Source organism: Agelaius tricolor, unplaced genomic scaffold (genome assembly GCF_023055355.1).
Source record: "Agelaius tricolor isolate 1412-34295 unplaced genomic scaffold, bAgeTri1.0.p SCAF_54, whole genome shotgun sequence".
Taxonomy (NCBI): Eukaryota; Metazoa; Chordata; class Aves; order Passeriformes; family Icteridae; genus Agelaius; species Agelaius tricolor.
This window is the reverse complement of record NW_027269314.1, coordinates 1,018,640-1,035,714: the sequence shown is the minus strand read 5'-3', so window position 1 is coordinate 1,035,714 and position 17,075 is coordinate 1,018,640. Positions and strand designations below refer to the sequence as shown.

The 17,075-nt window shown below is 54.5% G+C and overlaps 1 protein-coding gene across 7 annotated transcripts in view; it reads right to left on the bottom strand.

Moving 5' to 3' along the window:
• The window catches only part of DYSF (dysferlin), a 73,549-nt gene that overhangs the window by 40,350 nt on the left and 16,124 nt on the right, over positions 1–17,075 (bottom strand). For all 7 annotated transcript variants that reach the window (XM_071455904.1, XM_071455905.1, XM_071455906.1 and 4 more), the window contains 16 exons: positions 16,930–17,043; positions 14,903–15,080; positions 13,798–13,922; positions 12,388–12,494; positions 10,232–10,424; positions 9,434–9,589; positions 8,517–8,648; positions 7,976–8,142; positions 7,570–7,684; positions 7,372–7,477; positions 6,691–6,833; positions 5,115–5,288; positions 4,345–4,450; positions 4,031–4,108; positions 1,267–1,448; positions 290–430 (listed from right to left, as the gene is read on the bottom strand). In XM_071455904.1, the coding sequence (XP_071312005.1) occupies positions 290–430; positions 1,267–1,448; positions 4,031–4,108; positions 4,345–4,450; positions 5,115–5,288; positions 6,691–6,833; positions 7,372–7,477; positions 7,570–7,684; positions 7,976–8,142; positions 8,517–8,648; positions 9,434–9,589; positions 10,232–10,424; positions 12,388–12,494; positions 13,798–13,922; positions 14,903–15,080; positions 16,930–17,043 (2,217 nt within the window). The remainder of the gene's footprint in view (positions 1–289; positions 431–1,266; positions 1,449–4,030; positions 4,109–4,344; positions 4,451–5,114; positions 5,289–6,690; positions 6,834–7,371; positions 7,478–7,569; positions 7,685–7,975; positions 8,143–8,516; positions 8,649–9,433; positions 9,590–10,231; positions 10,425–12,387; positions 12,495–13,797; positions 13,923–14,902; positions 15,081–16,929; positions 17,044–17,075) is intronic.

The following is a 17,075-nucleotide window of genomic DNA, read 5'->3' as shown; positions in this document are numbered from 1 at the left end:
CGATATCCCTGAGACCTCCCCAGGACTTGTCCGAGGAGAGAAGGATCCATCCAGCCCATCCCACCTGGAATTCTGCAGTTTTCCATCAGCCCAACCCTAAACCACCTCTTTTCCCACCTGGAAAACCTCATCCTACGGAATTATCCCTCAAAGAAGGGACAAATCCCAAACCCCTCCAGCTCTTGGCAGGCTCCAAAGGCGCCAGTGGAAAACACCAACACCTGGAAAAGCCGGATCCCGGGGAGGAAGCAGAATTCCGGAGCATTCCGGGCTCAGGGATGGATCTCACCTTTTCCCTCTGGATCAGCTCGAAGGCAGCCAGGAGCTCCCCGACGTTCCGGCCGGATTTGAGGACGGGATGCCAGGAGAGCCGGGGCGAGCGCTCCAGGCTGGGCCGGCAGATGCAGCGTCCCATGAATTCATCCGCGCCCTGGAGAGGGAATTCCAGGGAAACGGGAACCACGGGAGTTGGGATCATCCTTCCCATCCCTTTTCCCAGAGAAATCCATCATCCCCCCCCCGCCCCTCCGATCCCCAGGCAAAAATCGGGAGTGAGGGATGATCCCATTATGGGATCAGGGCAGGAAAACGAATGGGATCGGTGCTCATAGAGCCGCCAGTTTTCCAACTCCTCCCTGGAATTCCTAAGGCTGGAAAAGCACCTTTTTGGGAGAAAAACACCTTTTTAGGAATTCCCATCCCAGGTTTTCCAGAGAAGGAACTCAAAGCCTTTGTCAGCTCCTAAAAATCCCATTCCCTGCTCTGCACTGGGATCTTTGGAATCTTTCCTGCCGGGAAGGAGCAGGAGAGAGGGAAAAATATTTCTGAGATATTCCCAAGCCCTTCCCAAGGTGTATTTCCAAGTGTTTTTCCACAGAATTCCCTCCTGCACTTAGGTTTTTCCAGGTTGGCTTTTCTTCCCAGCCTGGTTTTTCTGGGAAAAACCTGGAGTTCCTGCCACCAACCCCTGAGAATTCCATAATTCCAGGTCCTTTGGACACCACAAACAGCAGAGGGCATTCCCCTAATTCCACAACGCCTTCCAACTTTATCCCAAGGTTTTTCCATGAGGAAATTCCATTTATTTTCCCACTTTAAATGACAATGAGGAAGCCCAGTGAGAATGGGGACCTCAAGGACACCACAGGATTTTCCCTGGGATTTTCCCCCTCTGGAATGTCCACCCCGGAGCCCAAACACCGCCCAGAGATGCTGGACATCACATTCCAGAGGCTGGGAATTCCCGGCGGGAACCGCCACACTCACGTAGGTGTCGTGGTCATAGATTTCCACCAGGATGTTGGGGGGGGACTCGGCCACGTCCTGAGCATTCCCGAAAATCTCGATCTCGTAGAAGATCAGGGTCTGATCCCAGGTGGGATTCAGGGTGTTCTTCTCCACCACCGTCTTCTGGCTCTGGTGCAGGAAGGACACGATGGCGTAGGGATCTGCGGGAATGGGATTCAAGGATTTGGGATTCAGGGGTGGATCCCGGCTCCAGCTCTTCCCGGAATCCCGAGCTCCATCCGGAACTGGCTCCCAAAGAATTTGGGATTTCTCAGCTCGATCCATCTCATCTTGAGTTCCCTCGGGGTCTTGCTTGAGGAGAAGGGAGCTGCCCAGTCTCTCCCACCTGGAATTTGGCATTCCAAGCCCAAACCACCCTGTTTTCCAGGTGGCTTTCCAGCTGGAAAGGCTCAGTCTGAGAGTTGGGATTGTTCGGAAGATCCAGGGAAATCTTGGAGCCACTTCCGGGGCCTAAAGGGACTCCAGGAGAGCTGGAGAGGGATTTGGGATAAGGGAAGGAGGGACAGGAGCCAGGGAATGGCTCCCGCTGGGAAAGGGGAGATTGGGCTGGGATCATGGCAAGGAATTCCTGGCTGGGAGGTGGAGGAGCATCCCACACCCCCCTGGATTCAGATCCCAGGATTATTCCACAAATCCATGGGTGCAGATCCCAAGATTATCCCACACCCATGGATTCAGATCCAAGGAAGACCCCACACACATCCCTGGATTCAGATCCCAGGACTATCCCACATCCTCGGTTTCAGCTCCCAGGAACATCCCACATTCCTGGACTGAGATCCCAGGATTGTCCCACACCCCCTGGAAGCAGGGCCAGCTGATCCCAGCAGCATTCCCCCTTTCCCCCTGCTTTTCCAAGGAATTGGGGCACCAGGGGCTGGATTTCCCCCTCCATCCAGATTTAACAATCCAGGACCACTCAGACATTCCCAACCACCCACTCTGGGAAGAGCCTTTCCCACTTTCCCACTTTTCCTCAGCCAAATCCTTTACAATAAACAAAAACCCCTGGATTTGGAGTTGCTTTTCCTTTTTTTTTTTTTTTTTTCCCCATTTTTCCCTCCCTTCTCCTCCTTTCTTTTTTTTTTTTTTTTTTCATGGAAGCCTCTCTAAAGCCCCTTTGTTGGGAGCAGGGAATGTTTATTTTTCCAACTGCCGAGCCCCTTTAATGAACTCCTTTATTCCCGGCAGCGGGAATCACAATCCCACATTGTGGAACATTGCTGCTCGTGTTGTCCTTGGCTGGGATTTTTCCAAAGGAAAACGATTCCGGACTCCCCTCCCGGGCCATGAGCTCACCTCACTCCCACCTCCTCATCCCAACAAGGAGCCTTTTGTGGGAATTCCAGGTGGGAACAGGCACTGGGGGATTTTTTTTTTTTTTTTTGGATGCTCTGGGGTGTTTATTCCCAAAAAATCACATTATTCCAACCACTGGGAAAAGCAGGATTCCCTCGGGATCGCGGTCCAGCTGCTTCCCCAGTTTTGGGACTGATCGTGTTTCACATCATTCCTGGAATGAGTTGTCCCAAGTGGGGTTGAAATCCCAGAATTTGGAGGGAAATCCCACCCAAATCCTCCTGTAAATTCTCGTGGGAATCGAGCAGGGATAGCCCTGGAGGGATGTTGGATCTCTTTTCCTGGGATTTGGGACATTCCACATTATTCCAGCTCTGATCCAGAGGAGGCGGCATTCCCTTTTCCCGCTTTTCCAGCTCCGAAGCATTAATGGGAATACCTGGCTGGGATGGCCCAGCCTCCAGGGATGAGAGCGTGGGATTTTCCGGCATTCCACCCCCCCTCAACCACATTCCAAAGGGATGTTCCACCTGCATCCAACCATCCAAGCACCTCCAGCATGGAAATCCCATGGATAAAAGGATTTCTCCGATTCTGGCTTCTTTCTTATTCCCAAAAAACCCCAGCGTGGGAAGTCCCAACCACACCAGCACAATCCTGGGAATTTCAGAAATCCCTGGAGTTATGCTGGGAAAGGGTGGAGGAGCAGGACGTGGAAAACCCCTCTACAAAGGCCAGCCCCTGTTTTCCACCTGGATTCCCTTTTTTCCATGGAAATCCCCTTCCTAAATCCCAGATCCCAGGGACTGCTGCCCCCCTGTGCAGCTGGGAGGAGGGGGATGCTAAGGAATTATGGAATCATGGAATCCCAGACTGTTTTGGGATGGAAGGAAACGTAGGGATCATCCAGATCCAACCCCACGGGCTGGGAACCTTCCACTGGATCAAATCCAACAAGGAATTCCCTGAGGATGCTGGAGAAGAAGGGGCTGGATTGAGCTGAGGTCCTGATAAAATCCCGTCACCCTCCCGGAATTTTCCCTGGGTACATCCCATGGAAGTTTCTCCCTGTGCTCCATCATATCCAGCATGGAGAGCGAAAGGCTCCAGAGATTCCTTGGAGCCCATTCCAGGCCTGCAGGGGCTCCAGGAGAGCTGCAGAGGGGCTGGGGACAAGGCCTGCAGGGACAGGAGCCAGGGAATGGCTCCCACTGGGAAAGGGGAGATTGGGCTGGGATCTTGGCAAGGAATTCCTGCCTGGGCTGGAATTCCCAGATTTGCTGGGGCTGCCCCTGGATCCCTGGCAGTGCCCAAGGCCAGGCTGGATGGACTTGGATCCACCTGGGATCAGGGAAGGTGGCCCTGCCCATGGATGGTCCCCCTCTGTTCCCACAATTCCATCCCGGTGCAGATCCGGACTCACCGGAGAAGCTGTCCTTGTCCATGGCAATGAGATCCCGGGCCTGGTACAGGTAACAGCGCAGGTGGAATCTGTTCCCGGCTGCCGGAAGAATGGGAAACATGGAAAAGATCCCAGGGAGATTCCATCATTCCTCATCTCCCATCTGAGAGAATCCCGGCTTAATCCCCCTGGGATATCCCCAGCTCCAATCCTGGAGCCTCTGGATGTTCCCACAAGCACCATCCTCCCCTCCACCCTTTTTCCATCTTTATTTTTCCATCTTTTTTCTGGGAAAAGGATGGGAAATGCCTTTCCTGCTTCCCTGGGGTCCTTACAGTCAAAAATGCAGGAGATCGTGGGTCTGTTGACTCCGAAACTGAGGGTGGACGCGGATTTTCCGTCGGATTTTCCATCGTCGCTCTTGTCGTCCGTCACTCCTCCCTGCAAGGAAAACAATGGAAAGTCAGGAATGCCGGGATCACCTCCAGAGCGAGGATTCCCCATGGAATGGAATTCTCTGGGGTGTCCAAGAGGAGTCCGAGCTTCCAGCGTTCCCCAGAATCCTAAAATTTAGGTTGGAAAAGCTCTTGGAGATTCCCGAGTTCTCCTAATTCCCCATTAGGCCTTGGAATATTTGCGGGAAAAGGAGAGATTTCCAAGGCTGAGGATTCCCATTTGCAGATCCCATGGGAAAAAGGGGAATAGGAACAATCCCGCCGGGAGCTCTGGGGGTGAGAGGCAGCTGGGATCCCCTGAGCTGGGAACGGCTCATGGAAAACACCACGGAGCCGCTTTGATCCCAAAGGGATCGAGTCTGGATTGGAGGGAAAGACAGAGCAAGGAAAAAGAGGGGAGGGGGGAGGAAGCCAATCAGGAGAGGAAAAAATTCCATAAAAGCACAGAATGGGAGCTTTGTGCTGCTTTGGCTCTCATGGAATCATTGGAAAAGGAGCGGATTGGGAAATCCAGAGTGTGGAGAAAGTCGGGAACAAAGAGGGAAAGCAGGGATCAAACAGGGCGGATAACGGGACAACGGGAAACAGACAACAAGCAGCCGATAACATTCCCAGGCAGAAATTTGGGAATGGGAGAAGCCGTTCCCTACCAGAGCCCCTTCCAAGGCGAAGACAGCGGCGGGGCCGGTGCGCTCCAGAGGCTCCATCCGGCGTCTCCAGCGGCGCCGGCGGAAGGAGTCGGAGCGGCGCTGCTGGAGGTGGAAGCGCCAGCCGAAGAGGGAAGCGTATTCCCAACCATCCCCATCCAGCTCCTCCTGCTTGTGCTGCCAGACAGGGATCACGGCGATCAGGTTTTCCAGGATTCACCCAAAAATGCTGGGTTTAGGTTTTTCGGGATGTTGTTGGATATGGTTGTTCCGCCCCAGGTTTTGCCCGTGTCTCCCCCAGGTTGGAATAATGGAATGGAGTCATGGAATTGTTTGGAGAATCATAGGAATATTCTGGCTGGGAAAGATCTCTGAGGTCATTTGGTTTCAGTTGGGAAAGGCCCTGGAGATTGTCATGGAATCATGGAATTATGGTTTGGGATGGAAGGGACTTTAAAGCTCAGCCACTTCCAGGGACACCTCCCACTATCCCAGGTGGATCCAAGCCCCAATGTCCAGCCTGGCCTTGGGCACTGCCAGGGATCCAGGGGCAGCCCCAGCAAATGTGGGAATTCCAGCCCAGGCAGGAATTCCTTGCCAAGATCCCAGCCCAATCTCCCCTTTCCCAGTGGGAGCCATTCCCTGGCTCCTGTCCCTGCAGGCCTTGTCCCCAGCCCCTCTCCAGCTCTCCTAGAGCCTCTCCAGGGACTCTGAAAATTCCCTGGAATTTTCCTTTCTCCAGGGGAACATTCCCAGCTCTCCCAGCCTGACTCAAGAATTCTGGAATGGTTTGGGTGGGAACGGGACCCTAAATCCCATCCCATTCCCACCCCATTCCATGTTCAGGGACACCTCCCCTATCCCAGGTTGCTCCAAGCCCCAATGTCCAACCTGGCCTCAGACACTTCCCAGGATGGAGCTGGATTCTCCCAATCCAACCATTACCACTGCTGGACCCACCCTGGGAATGCAGCCCTACACCAATCCCTGGGATGGATCCCACTTGGAGCGGGATCGCTGGGCTGGGACCAGACCCTGCCCAGGCCTGTGGAGCTCCAGCAGCTCCGCTTCCCATCCCGCTTTTCCCTTTGCCATCATCCCCACCCCTCCCATGGCTCTGCCACCTCTGGAATTTCTCCCTGGATCATCCACCCCAGGCCCTGGAAGGTTTTTCTCCCGCAGCAAATGGGGTGACAGTGGCTACAGTTATCCCGAAAATTTTCTGGGAAGGGGAGACAAGCGGCCTTGGGAAGCGGCGGGGAGGACCGAGGAGCGGAAGCGGCATTCCCGGTCCAATGGCACCATCTAGAGGGAAGCGGGATAGGGACAGGCTGGGGACAGCGGCCCTCCCCCATTTCCCACACTCCCGGGCTTCCCTGGATGTCTCCATCCCACCCCACATCCCAGTCAATCCCTCCGGAATGTTCTCCTCCCCGGGAACGTGGCGTTTTCCACCGGAAACGCGGGATGAGCCCCCCTCAATCTCCAAGGAAAAGCGGATCCTGCCAAAGCCGGGCACCCACCCGGAGGGACAGGGCCACATCCCGATCCAGTGGCAGCTTTTCCTGGCCAATCCCACCTTTCTTATGGCCTCCATGTGCTCCAGGTCGCGCCGGCGGAGCCGCACCCAGCGCCGGCGCCGGTGGGTGTGGAACATCTTCTCCGCTGGCACCCAGGCCTTGGGCTTGCGCTCCGGCGGGATCGTGATCCCGTATTCCCAGCCTTGGGAAGAAGGGAATACCCGGTGGAGGTGGGAGAAGAGCCTCCCTCCCCACACCTTGTCGCTCTCACCAGGAATTTCCAATGGTGAAGGTGTGGCTGAATCCAGGAAAATTCCCCAGCTGGATTTCCCTCCTTACGGCACAATCCATCCCTCTGGAATGCCCAGGGATGGACCCGTGGTGTCCTTGGCTCCAAATCCCACCCTGGGGACTCTTCCCTCACTCCCTCCAGCCATTCCAACCCCCGGGACCATCCCAGCACTCTCCAGGCTGGCGTTTTCCATTTCTTTTCCACCAGGATCTTCCCAGATTATCCCAGCACCTCCTTTGGGAATTCCCATCCCACAGCTCCAGACAGAGACAAATGAAAAGGATCCCCCAGAGCCTGATCCCTCCTCCTGATCCAGTTCCCACAGCCAGGGGAATGTTTTCATCCACAGACCATGGAAAGAAATCCCAAAGTTCCCAAATCCTGGATCCCAAAATTCCGGGATCCCAAACTTCCCAAATCCCAGATCTCAAAATTCCATCTTTCATACCTTTCTCGTCCACAGCCCTGTTGAGATCCGTGTCCCATTCCACATCTTCCCACTTCCAGCCTGGAGGACACTCGATCTCATCCTTGGGCAGGACCTTCTCCCCATTCTGTGGGACACAGGGAATTCTCACCCAACCGGATCCCTAAATTTCCCCCTGGGATTCCAGCCCGGCTCCCAGAATTCCCAGTTTTCCCTCACCACGTCCGTGTAGGAATCGGTCATGTGGATCCACTGCCCTCCGGGAAGCCGGACCTGGTTCTCAAACACCTCCTCCACAAAGCTCAGGTGCCCGGCGTCCACGTCGTGCAGCAACCTGAATCCCGGGAACACCCAAAATCAGGGATTCTCCATCCCCCACCTTCCTCCCGCGCCATCCTCGGCGCTCCCAAATTTCTCCCGCCCCTCCGAGCAGAGTTCCTCCTCAGGAAAAACCCAAACCAGGATGAAAATCCCACCCCAGAGTGCCTCAGTTCTGGAGCGTCCCAAGATTTGGATGAGGGGAAATCACATCCGTGGACACAGATGAGGAACCACAGGGGCATCCCAGATTTTGGCGCCGGATTTTGGGATTCCCGCGAATTCTCAGCAGGAAAGCTCCACTCACGTCTTTTCCGGGCAGATGAACCAATCCCCAGCCCAGGTCCATCCCGCGGAAGGCCGGAAGCTGTCCTTGGGAAGCTTGATCCGGCCAGTGACATCGGAATATTTGGGATAAGTGAGGCCGGTGGTGCCCCAGTTCCCCACCAGCGCCAGCTTGGTCTGGTTCTCATACTGGCAGAGCCAAGAAAAAGATGGATTTGGGGTCGGAATTACAGAATTCCATAGATAATCCCATAGAGTCCCGTGAATACTCCCAGAAGAGGGACAGATCTGGGAAAAGCCCACCCCATTCCACGGCATCCCAATTTTCCCGTTGTGAGGGACAACACGGCTCCATGACTCATTCCCAACTTCCCCCTCGGCATTCCAGGCTGAGCTGGTGGGAACAGCTCCTCCTTCCCACAGTTTTTAGGGAATGATGAGGTTTTAGGTCCAGCCCACTCCCTTTTCCCACCGGGATGGGGATCCCTTGGGAACGCGATGAGGTTTTAGGTCCAGCCCACTCCCTTTTCCCGCCGGGATGGGGATCCCTTGGGAATGCTCACGGTTTCGGCGAAGACGGAGAGTTTTCCCTCGGCGAATTGGTTGAATTCCTTCTCATCCACAGCCAATCCGAACCAGAGCCGCACCCGGATCTGCGCCGGGATCCGCGGCCCCATCGCCTCCTCCTGCGGGTACTGCCAAGGAAAAGGCCCCCGGGAAGGGATTAACGGGAATTCTGGGAGGCTGGAAGGGTGGGAATGAAGATCCCTGGATGGGGAAGGTGGGGACATGGAGCAGTCATGGGGTAGAGTCAAGAGTGGGTGGAGAGCTTTGGGACTGTGGAATTGAGGTAGGAAAAGACCTTCAGGATCATCCCAGCGCCACCATCGACATCCCTAAAATGTGACCCCAGATGACCTTGAGGAGCTTCAAAATTCCAGTGGTCCTGGACAGGATCAGGGAGAGGATCAGGGATAGGATCAGGGACAAGGACAGAGTCACAGAAAGGTCAGAGACAGGGACAAGGACATGGGCAGGGATAGGGAAAAGGACATGGACAAGGTCAGGGGCAAGGACAAGGTCAGGAACAGGGAAAAGGTCAGGGACAAGGACAGGGAGAAGGACAGGGAGGGGACAGGGACAAGGTCAAGGACAGGGACAAGTTCAGGAACATGGATAGGAACAAGGACAGGGTCAGGGACAAGGGCAGGGAAAAGGATAAGGACAGGGTCAGGGAGAAAGTCAGGGACAGGGACAAAGTCAGGGACAAGGACAGGGAGAGGGACAGGAACACAGACAAGGTCAAGTGTTTAAGGTCTCTCCCAACCCAAAACTTTCCGTGATTCCATGAAACCGGGGCCGAACGTTGCACTGGGATTTGAGCTTTCCCTGCAGGATTTTCCATCTTTTTCAATTATTTTTAGGGGCAAAAACTGTTTGGAAAAATCAAGATTCCACCTGGACAGGCTTCCAAAGGTACCTTGAGGAAGATGGTCTGGAGCTTCCCGCAGTTCCGGCCGCAGCAGTTGGGGATGTTCCGGGAATATAGGACCTGGTGGGCTGGGATGCGGGCGAAGGCCACGCGTTTGTACCCCTGGAGCATCCAGATGACGATGTCTGGGAGGCTGTTCTGGGGCTGGAAAACACAAATCCACAGGATCCCGTTAGGAGGGATCCACCAGCACAGCCCAGAATGGGATTGTGAAATGTGGGTTGGGATGGGATCTTATCCCAGATGGATCCAACTCCATCCAGCCTGACCTTGGACACTGCCAGGAAATCCAGGGGCAGCCCCAGCAAATCTGGGAATTGCAGCCCAGGCAGGAATTCCTTGCCAAGATCCCAGCCCAATCTCCCCTTTCCCAGTGGGAGCCATTCCCTGGCTCCTGTCCCTGCAGGCCTTGTCCCCAGCCCCTCTGCAGCTCTCCTGGAGCCCCTGCAGGGACTCTGAGCATTCCCTGGAATTTTCCCTTCTCCAGGGGAGCATTCCCAGCTCTCCCGGCCTGGCTCCATGGTCAAGGGGAAGAATTCCCCCTTTTCCTGCTGTGGGAACAGCCGTAGCATGCGGAGCTTCCCACCTACCAACATTCCAAGTCCTTCTCCCACAGCCGCTCCCTATCCATGAGCTGACCTCAACCCATCCATGAGCAAAACCAACCTCAACCATCGGAGCCAAACCTGGCACCGTGGGAGAGAATCCATGGATTTGGGAGCCGGGATGGAACATCATCCCCGCTTCCCACCAAAACCACGATGGGAAAACCAGGAAGAGAGTCACCTCCTCCGCCATGGCCTGGAGCCGGCACAGCCAATCCTCCGCCTGATCCAGGATTTGGGAGAGGCCGGAATTCTCATGCTTGAGCCTCAGGGCCACCTTGAGGATCTGCTCCAGGTGGGTGCTCCGGAAGCGGAACAGGTTCTGATCCAGGTGGGTGCTGGACGCCCTCCCCAGGACATCGGGAAGCTTCAGGCTGCAGGGATAGGCAGGAATCAGGGATTGGGTTGGATCGGGATGGACCTTGAGGGTCATTAGGGGTTGTTAATTGTCACTGATGATCACTAACGGTGATTAATGGTCATTAATGGTCACCAGTCGTCATTAATTGTGATTAATGGTCACCAGTCATCATTAATGGTGATTAATAGTCATTAATGGTGATTAATATTCATTAATGGTCACCAATCATCATCTAAGGTTGTTAATGGTTGTTACTGATCATTAAAGATCATAAATGATCCTCAATCATCATTAATGGTCATTAACGATCATTAAAGGTCATTAAGGGTCACTAATTGACATTAATGGTCATTAATGGTCACTAATCATCATGAATTTTTTATTAATTGGCATTAATGGTCACTAATGGTCATTAGTCACCAATCATCACTAATGGTCATTAAAGGTCATCATTAATGGTGTTTAATGGCCGCTAATGTCACCAATCATCATCAGTGGTCATTAATGGTCGTTAATGATCATTACAGGTCATTAATGGTCACTAATCATCATTAATCCACCCCAAATCCTCCCCCCCAATAGCTCGTCCAGTTTCTTGTGGGATTTTCCAGCCTTTTTTAATGGTTTTTCCATATTTTCAGCAAATTTCCAAGGAACTGAGAAGCCACCAAAGATATTTGGGAACAGGAAGAGCAAAAGAGCTTCAAACCAAGGCCGGAATTCCCCCGGGAATCAGGATGGGAATGAGCCACACCCACATTTTAATATCCATTATCCAAGCTCCTGGAAAAATGGATCAGGTGCCAAAGTGGGCGGTTTTCCTGTAAAATTCAAGGATTTATGGATCCGCTGCTATAAATTAACTTCCTGCTCCCGGCTCCCGAGCCACAAATCAGGATTTCCTCCGGAAAAAATAGATGGAGAGAACGATAAATCCATTTTTAGGCTGTGGAGAGGTTTGGAAGGAGATTTTTAAGGATGCAACATTCCCACCTTGGGAATGGGATCTGTAAATCCCATTTTTTTTACTGCAGGTAAATAGGGAGAACGTGGAATTATGGAATAGTTTGGGATTTTCCACTATTCTCAGGTTGCTCCAAGCCCTGTCCAGCCTGGCCTTGGATACTTCCAGGGATGAGGATTTGGAGTGAGGGGGAATGAGGAGGGAAAAGGTGGGAAAAGAGGAGAAAATGGATAAAAAGGGGATAAAAAGGAGGGGGAGAAGGAAAAAAAGGAAATAAGGACAAAAAGGAAATAAGGACAAAAAAAGGTGGGAAGAAAAAAAGGGGAGAAAAGGCAAAAAGAGGAAAAAAGGGGGAAGAGAATAAAAGGGGGAAAGACAAAAAAAAATGAAAAATCAGGAAAAAGAAACAAGGGAGAGAAGGGGGAAATGGATAAGGGAAAAACAGAAAATGGGGAAAAGAGAAAAAAAAGGGAAAAGGGAGTAGGGAAAGGGGAGAAAAGGAAAAAATATTAAAAGGGAGAAAGAGGGAGAAAAAGGGGGAAAAAAGAGAAAAAAGAAAGAAATAGAAAAAAGGGAGAAGGGGGAAAAGGAAAAAAGAAAGCAAAAAAGGGGAAAGGGGGGAGGGGGAAAAAGAGGAAAAAGAGGGGAAAGGAAAAACCGAAATAAAGGGAAAAGGTGAATAAAAGGAAAGTGGGAAAAGGGGGGAAAATGAAGGAAAAGGGAGAAAGGGGAAAAACGGGGTAAGGAGGGAGAGAAAATAGAAAAAAAGGAAAAAAGGTGGGGAAAAAGGAGGGAACAGACAAAAAAGGGATAGAAGGGAAAAGTGGGAAAAAGTGGAAAAAATGAGAAGAAATGGGAAAAGAGAGGGAAAAAGGGAAAAAAGGGAGAAAAGGGAGGGAAAAAGGAGAAAACGGGGGAGTGAAGAAAGGAGAGGAGGGGCAGAGGCGGTGTTCCCTTCCAAGACCAAGAAGAAACATCAGGAAAGGTTTTCCATCCCGAATTCCCAAAGCACCTGCAGTCGGCGATCACGTCGTCAAGCAGTTGGGATCCCAGGGCCTCCAGCTCGACCGGGGAGCGGTTGGATTTCAGAGCCACGTGGATCTTCTCCAGGTTGGCTTCCTGCAGGAAAAGTGGGGATCAGGAGCTGAGGAGTCGCCTGGAATCTCATCCTGCTTCCAGGATGTCCCCAGCAAGAGGAAACTCCCAGGGATCAGAGATTCCGCTCTGCGTCCCCAGCAGGGATCTGCATCCAATGTTTGGAGCTCCAGGGGAACCAACAGGGAAATCCAATGGGAAATGTCAGAAATCGCTCAGGACCTGAAGGACGGCCCCTGGATCGCTGGAATTTCTCTAGGGTGGACAGGGCTTGGATCCACCTGGGACAGTGGGAGGTGTCCCTGACCATGGATGGGATGGGATTTAAAGTTTCTCCAAACCCAAACCATTTCAGGAAAGAAAGGATGCTCTGGGAGAGCTGGGAATGTTCCCCTGGAGAAGGGAAAAATCCAGGGAATCCTCAGAGTGCCTGCAGGGGCTCCAGGAGAGCTGCAGAGGGGCTGGGGACAAGGCCTGCAGGGACAGGAGCCAGGGAATGGCTCCCACTGGGAAAGGGGAGATTGGGCTGGGATCTTGGCAAGGAATTCCTGCCTGGGCTGGAATTCCCAGATTTGCTGGGGCTGCCCCTGGATCCCTGGCAGTGCCCAAGGCCAGGTTGGACATTGGGGCTTGGATCCACCTGGGGCAGTGGGAGGTGTCCCTGCCCATGGGGTGGAACTGGGTGGGATTTAAGTTCCCTTCCCACTCAAACCATTCCATGATTCCATGAAGTTCCTCATCCAGTGGATACGCAGCTGTGTCACCAGACACTCCCCAGCCTGGAGGTGGCCTCTGTCCCCTCCTGGTGTCCCCAGGATGTCCCCAGGATATCCCTGGACACTCCCCACATGGAGGTGTCCCCAGGGATGTCATTGGACACTTTCCAGCCTGGAGATGGCCTCTGTCCCTTTGCGGTGTCCCTGGGATGTCCCCAGGATGTCCCTGGTCACTCCCCAGCCTGGAGGTGGCCTCTGTCCCCTCCAGGTATCCCCAGGGATGTCCCCAGGATGTCCCAAGGATGTCCCCGGTCACTCCCCAGCCTGGACGTGGCCTCCGGCCCCTCATGGTGTCCCCAGGGTGTCCCCAGGGTGTCCCCGATCACTCCCCAGCCTGGAGGTGGCCTCTGTCCCCTCACGGTGTCCCCAGGATGTCACCAGGGTGTCCCCGATCACTCCCCAGCCTGGAGGTGGCCTCTGTCCCCTCACGGTGTCCCCAGGATGTCACCAGGGTGTCCCCGGTCACTCCCCAGCCTGGGGGTGGCCTCTGTCCCCTCTCAGTGTCCCCAGGATGTCCTCAGGATGTCCCCAGGGTGTCCCCGGTCACTCACCAGGCGCTCGGCCCCGTAGAGCAGCAGGTTCTGGGCGTCCATGCGGTGGCTGATGTCCTCCCAGTAGGAGGAGAGCACCACCACGGGCTTCACGTTCCCCCAGGGCAGGTAATAGTAGTGACAGCCTGGGGGACAGCGCGGCGTCACCTCGGCATGTTGGGATAACGGGATCCGCCCCTCAGGAGCAGGGACGGAGGGGGAAGAGCGGGACTGGGATGGGAATTCCCCTCAGAAGGTGTTTGGGAGAAAGATGGGAATGGTGATCCCCAAATCCTTGAGATCCCGCCGAGATCCAACGGGATCTGCCCGTGGCTCTGGCAGCAAGGCCAGGAACCAGCTCAGCATTCCTGGTGGGATGAGACGGGAGCCAGGAAAAGGCCAGGGAAAGGTGCTCCCAAAAACCACCTCACGGAGCTGAGAGAGGCCCCAGCTTCCCTGCTCCTTCCCAGACACAAATTCCCATGGCTGAGGTGGGAAAACCCTCTGGAGCTGTCTGGTCCAAGCAGAGACACCTTCAGCAGGATCACCTGGACACAACCTCTGGCTGCCCCGGATCCCTGGAAGTGTCCAAGGTCAAGCTGGATGGGTTTGGAGAAATCTGGGACAGGGGGAGGTGTCCCTGCCCATGGACGGGGTGGGAATGGGATGGGATTTAAGGTCCCTTCCCACCTAAACTATTCCAGGATTCTGGAGCCCCTCTGCTCTGGGGGAGCTGGGAATGTCCCCCTGGAGAAGGGAAAATTCCAGGGAATCCTCAGAGTCCCTGAAGGGGCTCCAGGAGAGCTGGAATTTGGGACAAGGCCTGCAGGGACAGGAGCCAGGGAATGGCTCCCACTGGGAAAGGGGAGATTGGGCTGGGATCTTGGCAAGGAATTCCTGGCTGGGCTGGAATTCCCAGATTTGCTGGGGCTGCCCCTGGATCCCTGGCAGTGCCCAAGGCCAGGTTGGACACTGGGGCTTGGATAAACCTGGGACGGTGGGAGGTGTCCCTGGCTGGAATGGGATGGGATTTAAGGCCCCTTCCTTCCCAAACCATCCCATAATTCCAGGGTTCTCTCCCACCAGCCGGGTTTGGATCATCCTGGAGGCCGGGATCCGTGCTCACCATCGAAGACGGCCCCGCTGTACTGGGTGGTGGAGGCCAGGGGCAGGCAGGTGGTGTCGAACTTGTTGCCGTAATTCCCAATGCTGACCTCGAACTGGATGGCGCCATCCACGCCCTGGAGCATTGTGGCAGAGTAGAAGGCGGCGAAGAGGGAATATTTCCGCCGGCGCAGGTATTTCTGGAATACCAATGGGAATCGGACATGGAGGAGATGCTGCCAATGATCTCCGGGACTTGGAGCCGGAAGAGGCTGGAGGGTAAATCCTGAGTGGCTGAGGGAGCTGGGAAGGGGCTGGAGAACCAGGAAAAGTGAACCAGGAAAAGCGGAGGGAGCTGGGAAGGGGCTGGAAAAACAGGAAAAGCTGAGGGAGTTGGGAAGGGGCTGAAGAACCAGGAAAAGCTGAGGGACTTGGGAAGGGGCTGAAGAACCAGGAAAAGCTGAGGGAGCTGGGAAAGGGTCTGGAGAATCAGGAAAAGCTGAGGGAGCTGGAAGGGGCTGGAGAACCAGGAAAAGCTGAGGGAGTTGGGAAGGGGTTGGAAAAACAGGAAAAGCTGAGGGAGCTGGGAAGGGGCTGGAGATCCAGGAAAAGCTGAGGGAGTTGGGAAAGGGTTGGAGAATCAGGAAAAGCTGAGGGAGTTGGGAAGGGTTTGGAGAACCAGGAAAAGCTGAGGGAGCTGGGAAGGGGTTGGAGATCCAGGAAAAGCTGAGGGAGTTGGGAAGGGGTTGGAGATCCAGGAAAAGCTGAGGGAGCTGGGAAGGGGTTGGAGATCCAGGAAAAGCTGAGGGAGTTAGGAAAGGGTTGGAGAATCAGGAAAAGCTGAGGGAGTTGGGAAGGGGCTGGAAAAACAGGAAAAGCTGAGGGAGTTGGGAAGGGTTGGAGAACCAGGAAAAGCTGAGGGAGTTGGGAAGGGGTTGGAAAACCAGGAAAAGCTGAGGGAGTTGGGAAGGGTTGGAGAACCAGGAAAAGCTGACAGAGCTGGAAACGGTCTGGAGAACGAGGAAAAGCTGAGGGAGCTGGGAAAGGGGCTCATTCCAGAGAAAAGGAGGATCCAGAGGGGCCATCTGGCTTTGCACAGCTCCCTGCCAGGTTGGAACCAGGTGGGATTTGGGATCTGATCCCAGGGAATAACAGGATAAGAGGGAACGGCCTCAGGCTGTGCCAGGGGAGGCTCAGGGTTGACACCAGCAGGAATTTCCCCATGGAAAGGGTGCTCAGGCCTTGGAAGTGCCCAGGGAGGTTTGGAGTCCCCATCCCTGGAGGTGTCCAAGGAATTCCTGGATGTGGCACCCAGTGCCAAGGTGGGGATGGGGCACAGCTTGGACTGGATGGCCTTGGAGGGATTCTCCAACCTCAGTGATCCCAGGATGGGAATTTTCTTGCAGGGGGAACAACAAACTTGGCAGCACAGTAATTTTGGAGGAATTTTAGGAAAAGGCAGATGGAAGAGAAAGCTGCAGCTTCTCATGGAAAAGGAGCCAAAGGAGGAAATCTGAGAGAGCCGGAATGAAAGGAAATCTCCAAAAATGTGATGGGAGACCTTGGAACCCCTGGCAGGGCCTGCAGGGGCTCCAGGAGAGCTGGGGAGGGGCTGGGGACAAGGCCTGCAGGGACAGGAGCCAGGGAATGGCTCCCACTGGGAATGGGGAGATGGGGCTGGGATCTTGGCAAGGAATTCCTGGCTGGGCTGGAATTCCCAGATTTGCTGGGGCTGCCCCTGGATCCCTGGCAGTGCCCAAGGCCAGGCTGGACACTGGGGTTGGAGCAGCCTGGGACAGTGGGAGGTGTCCCTGCCATGGAACGTGATCAGCTTCAAGGTCCATTCCCACCCAAACCATTCCATGATCCCACAATTCCATGCTCACCATGACCAGCTCGGATGGACCTGCCTGGACACTTTGGGATGGAAATCCAGCAGGAGACCCCTCCAGGAGCTCACGGACCATGGGACAACCCCCACCCATGGCCAACACCCCTTCCATAGTGTCCCACGTGCCAATCCCAGAGGTTTTCCAGAAATTCCAGTACCTCCACCCTCAGGATGTCATCGGCAGGGATCTCCTCCACCTTCTGCTCCATGTGCTCCACCAGTTTGGTCTCCAGCTCCACCAGGATCCGGCCCCGATACGCGACCCCCTCGCCCTTGGGATAAACCAGGAACAGGAGTCAGGATC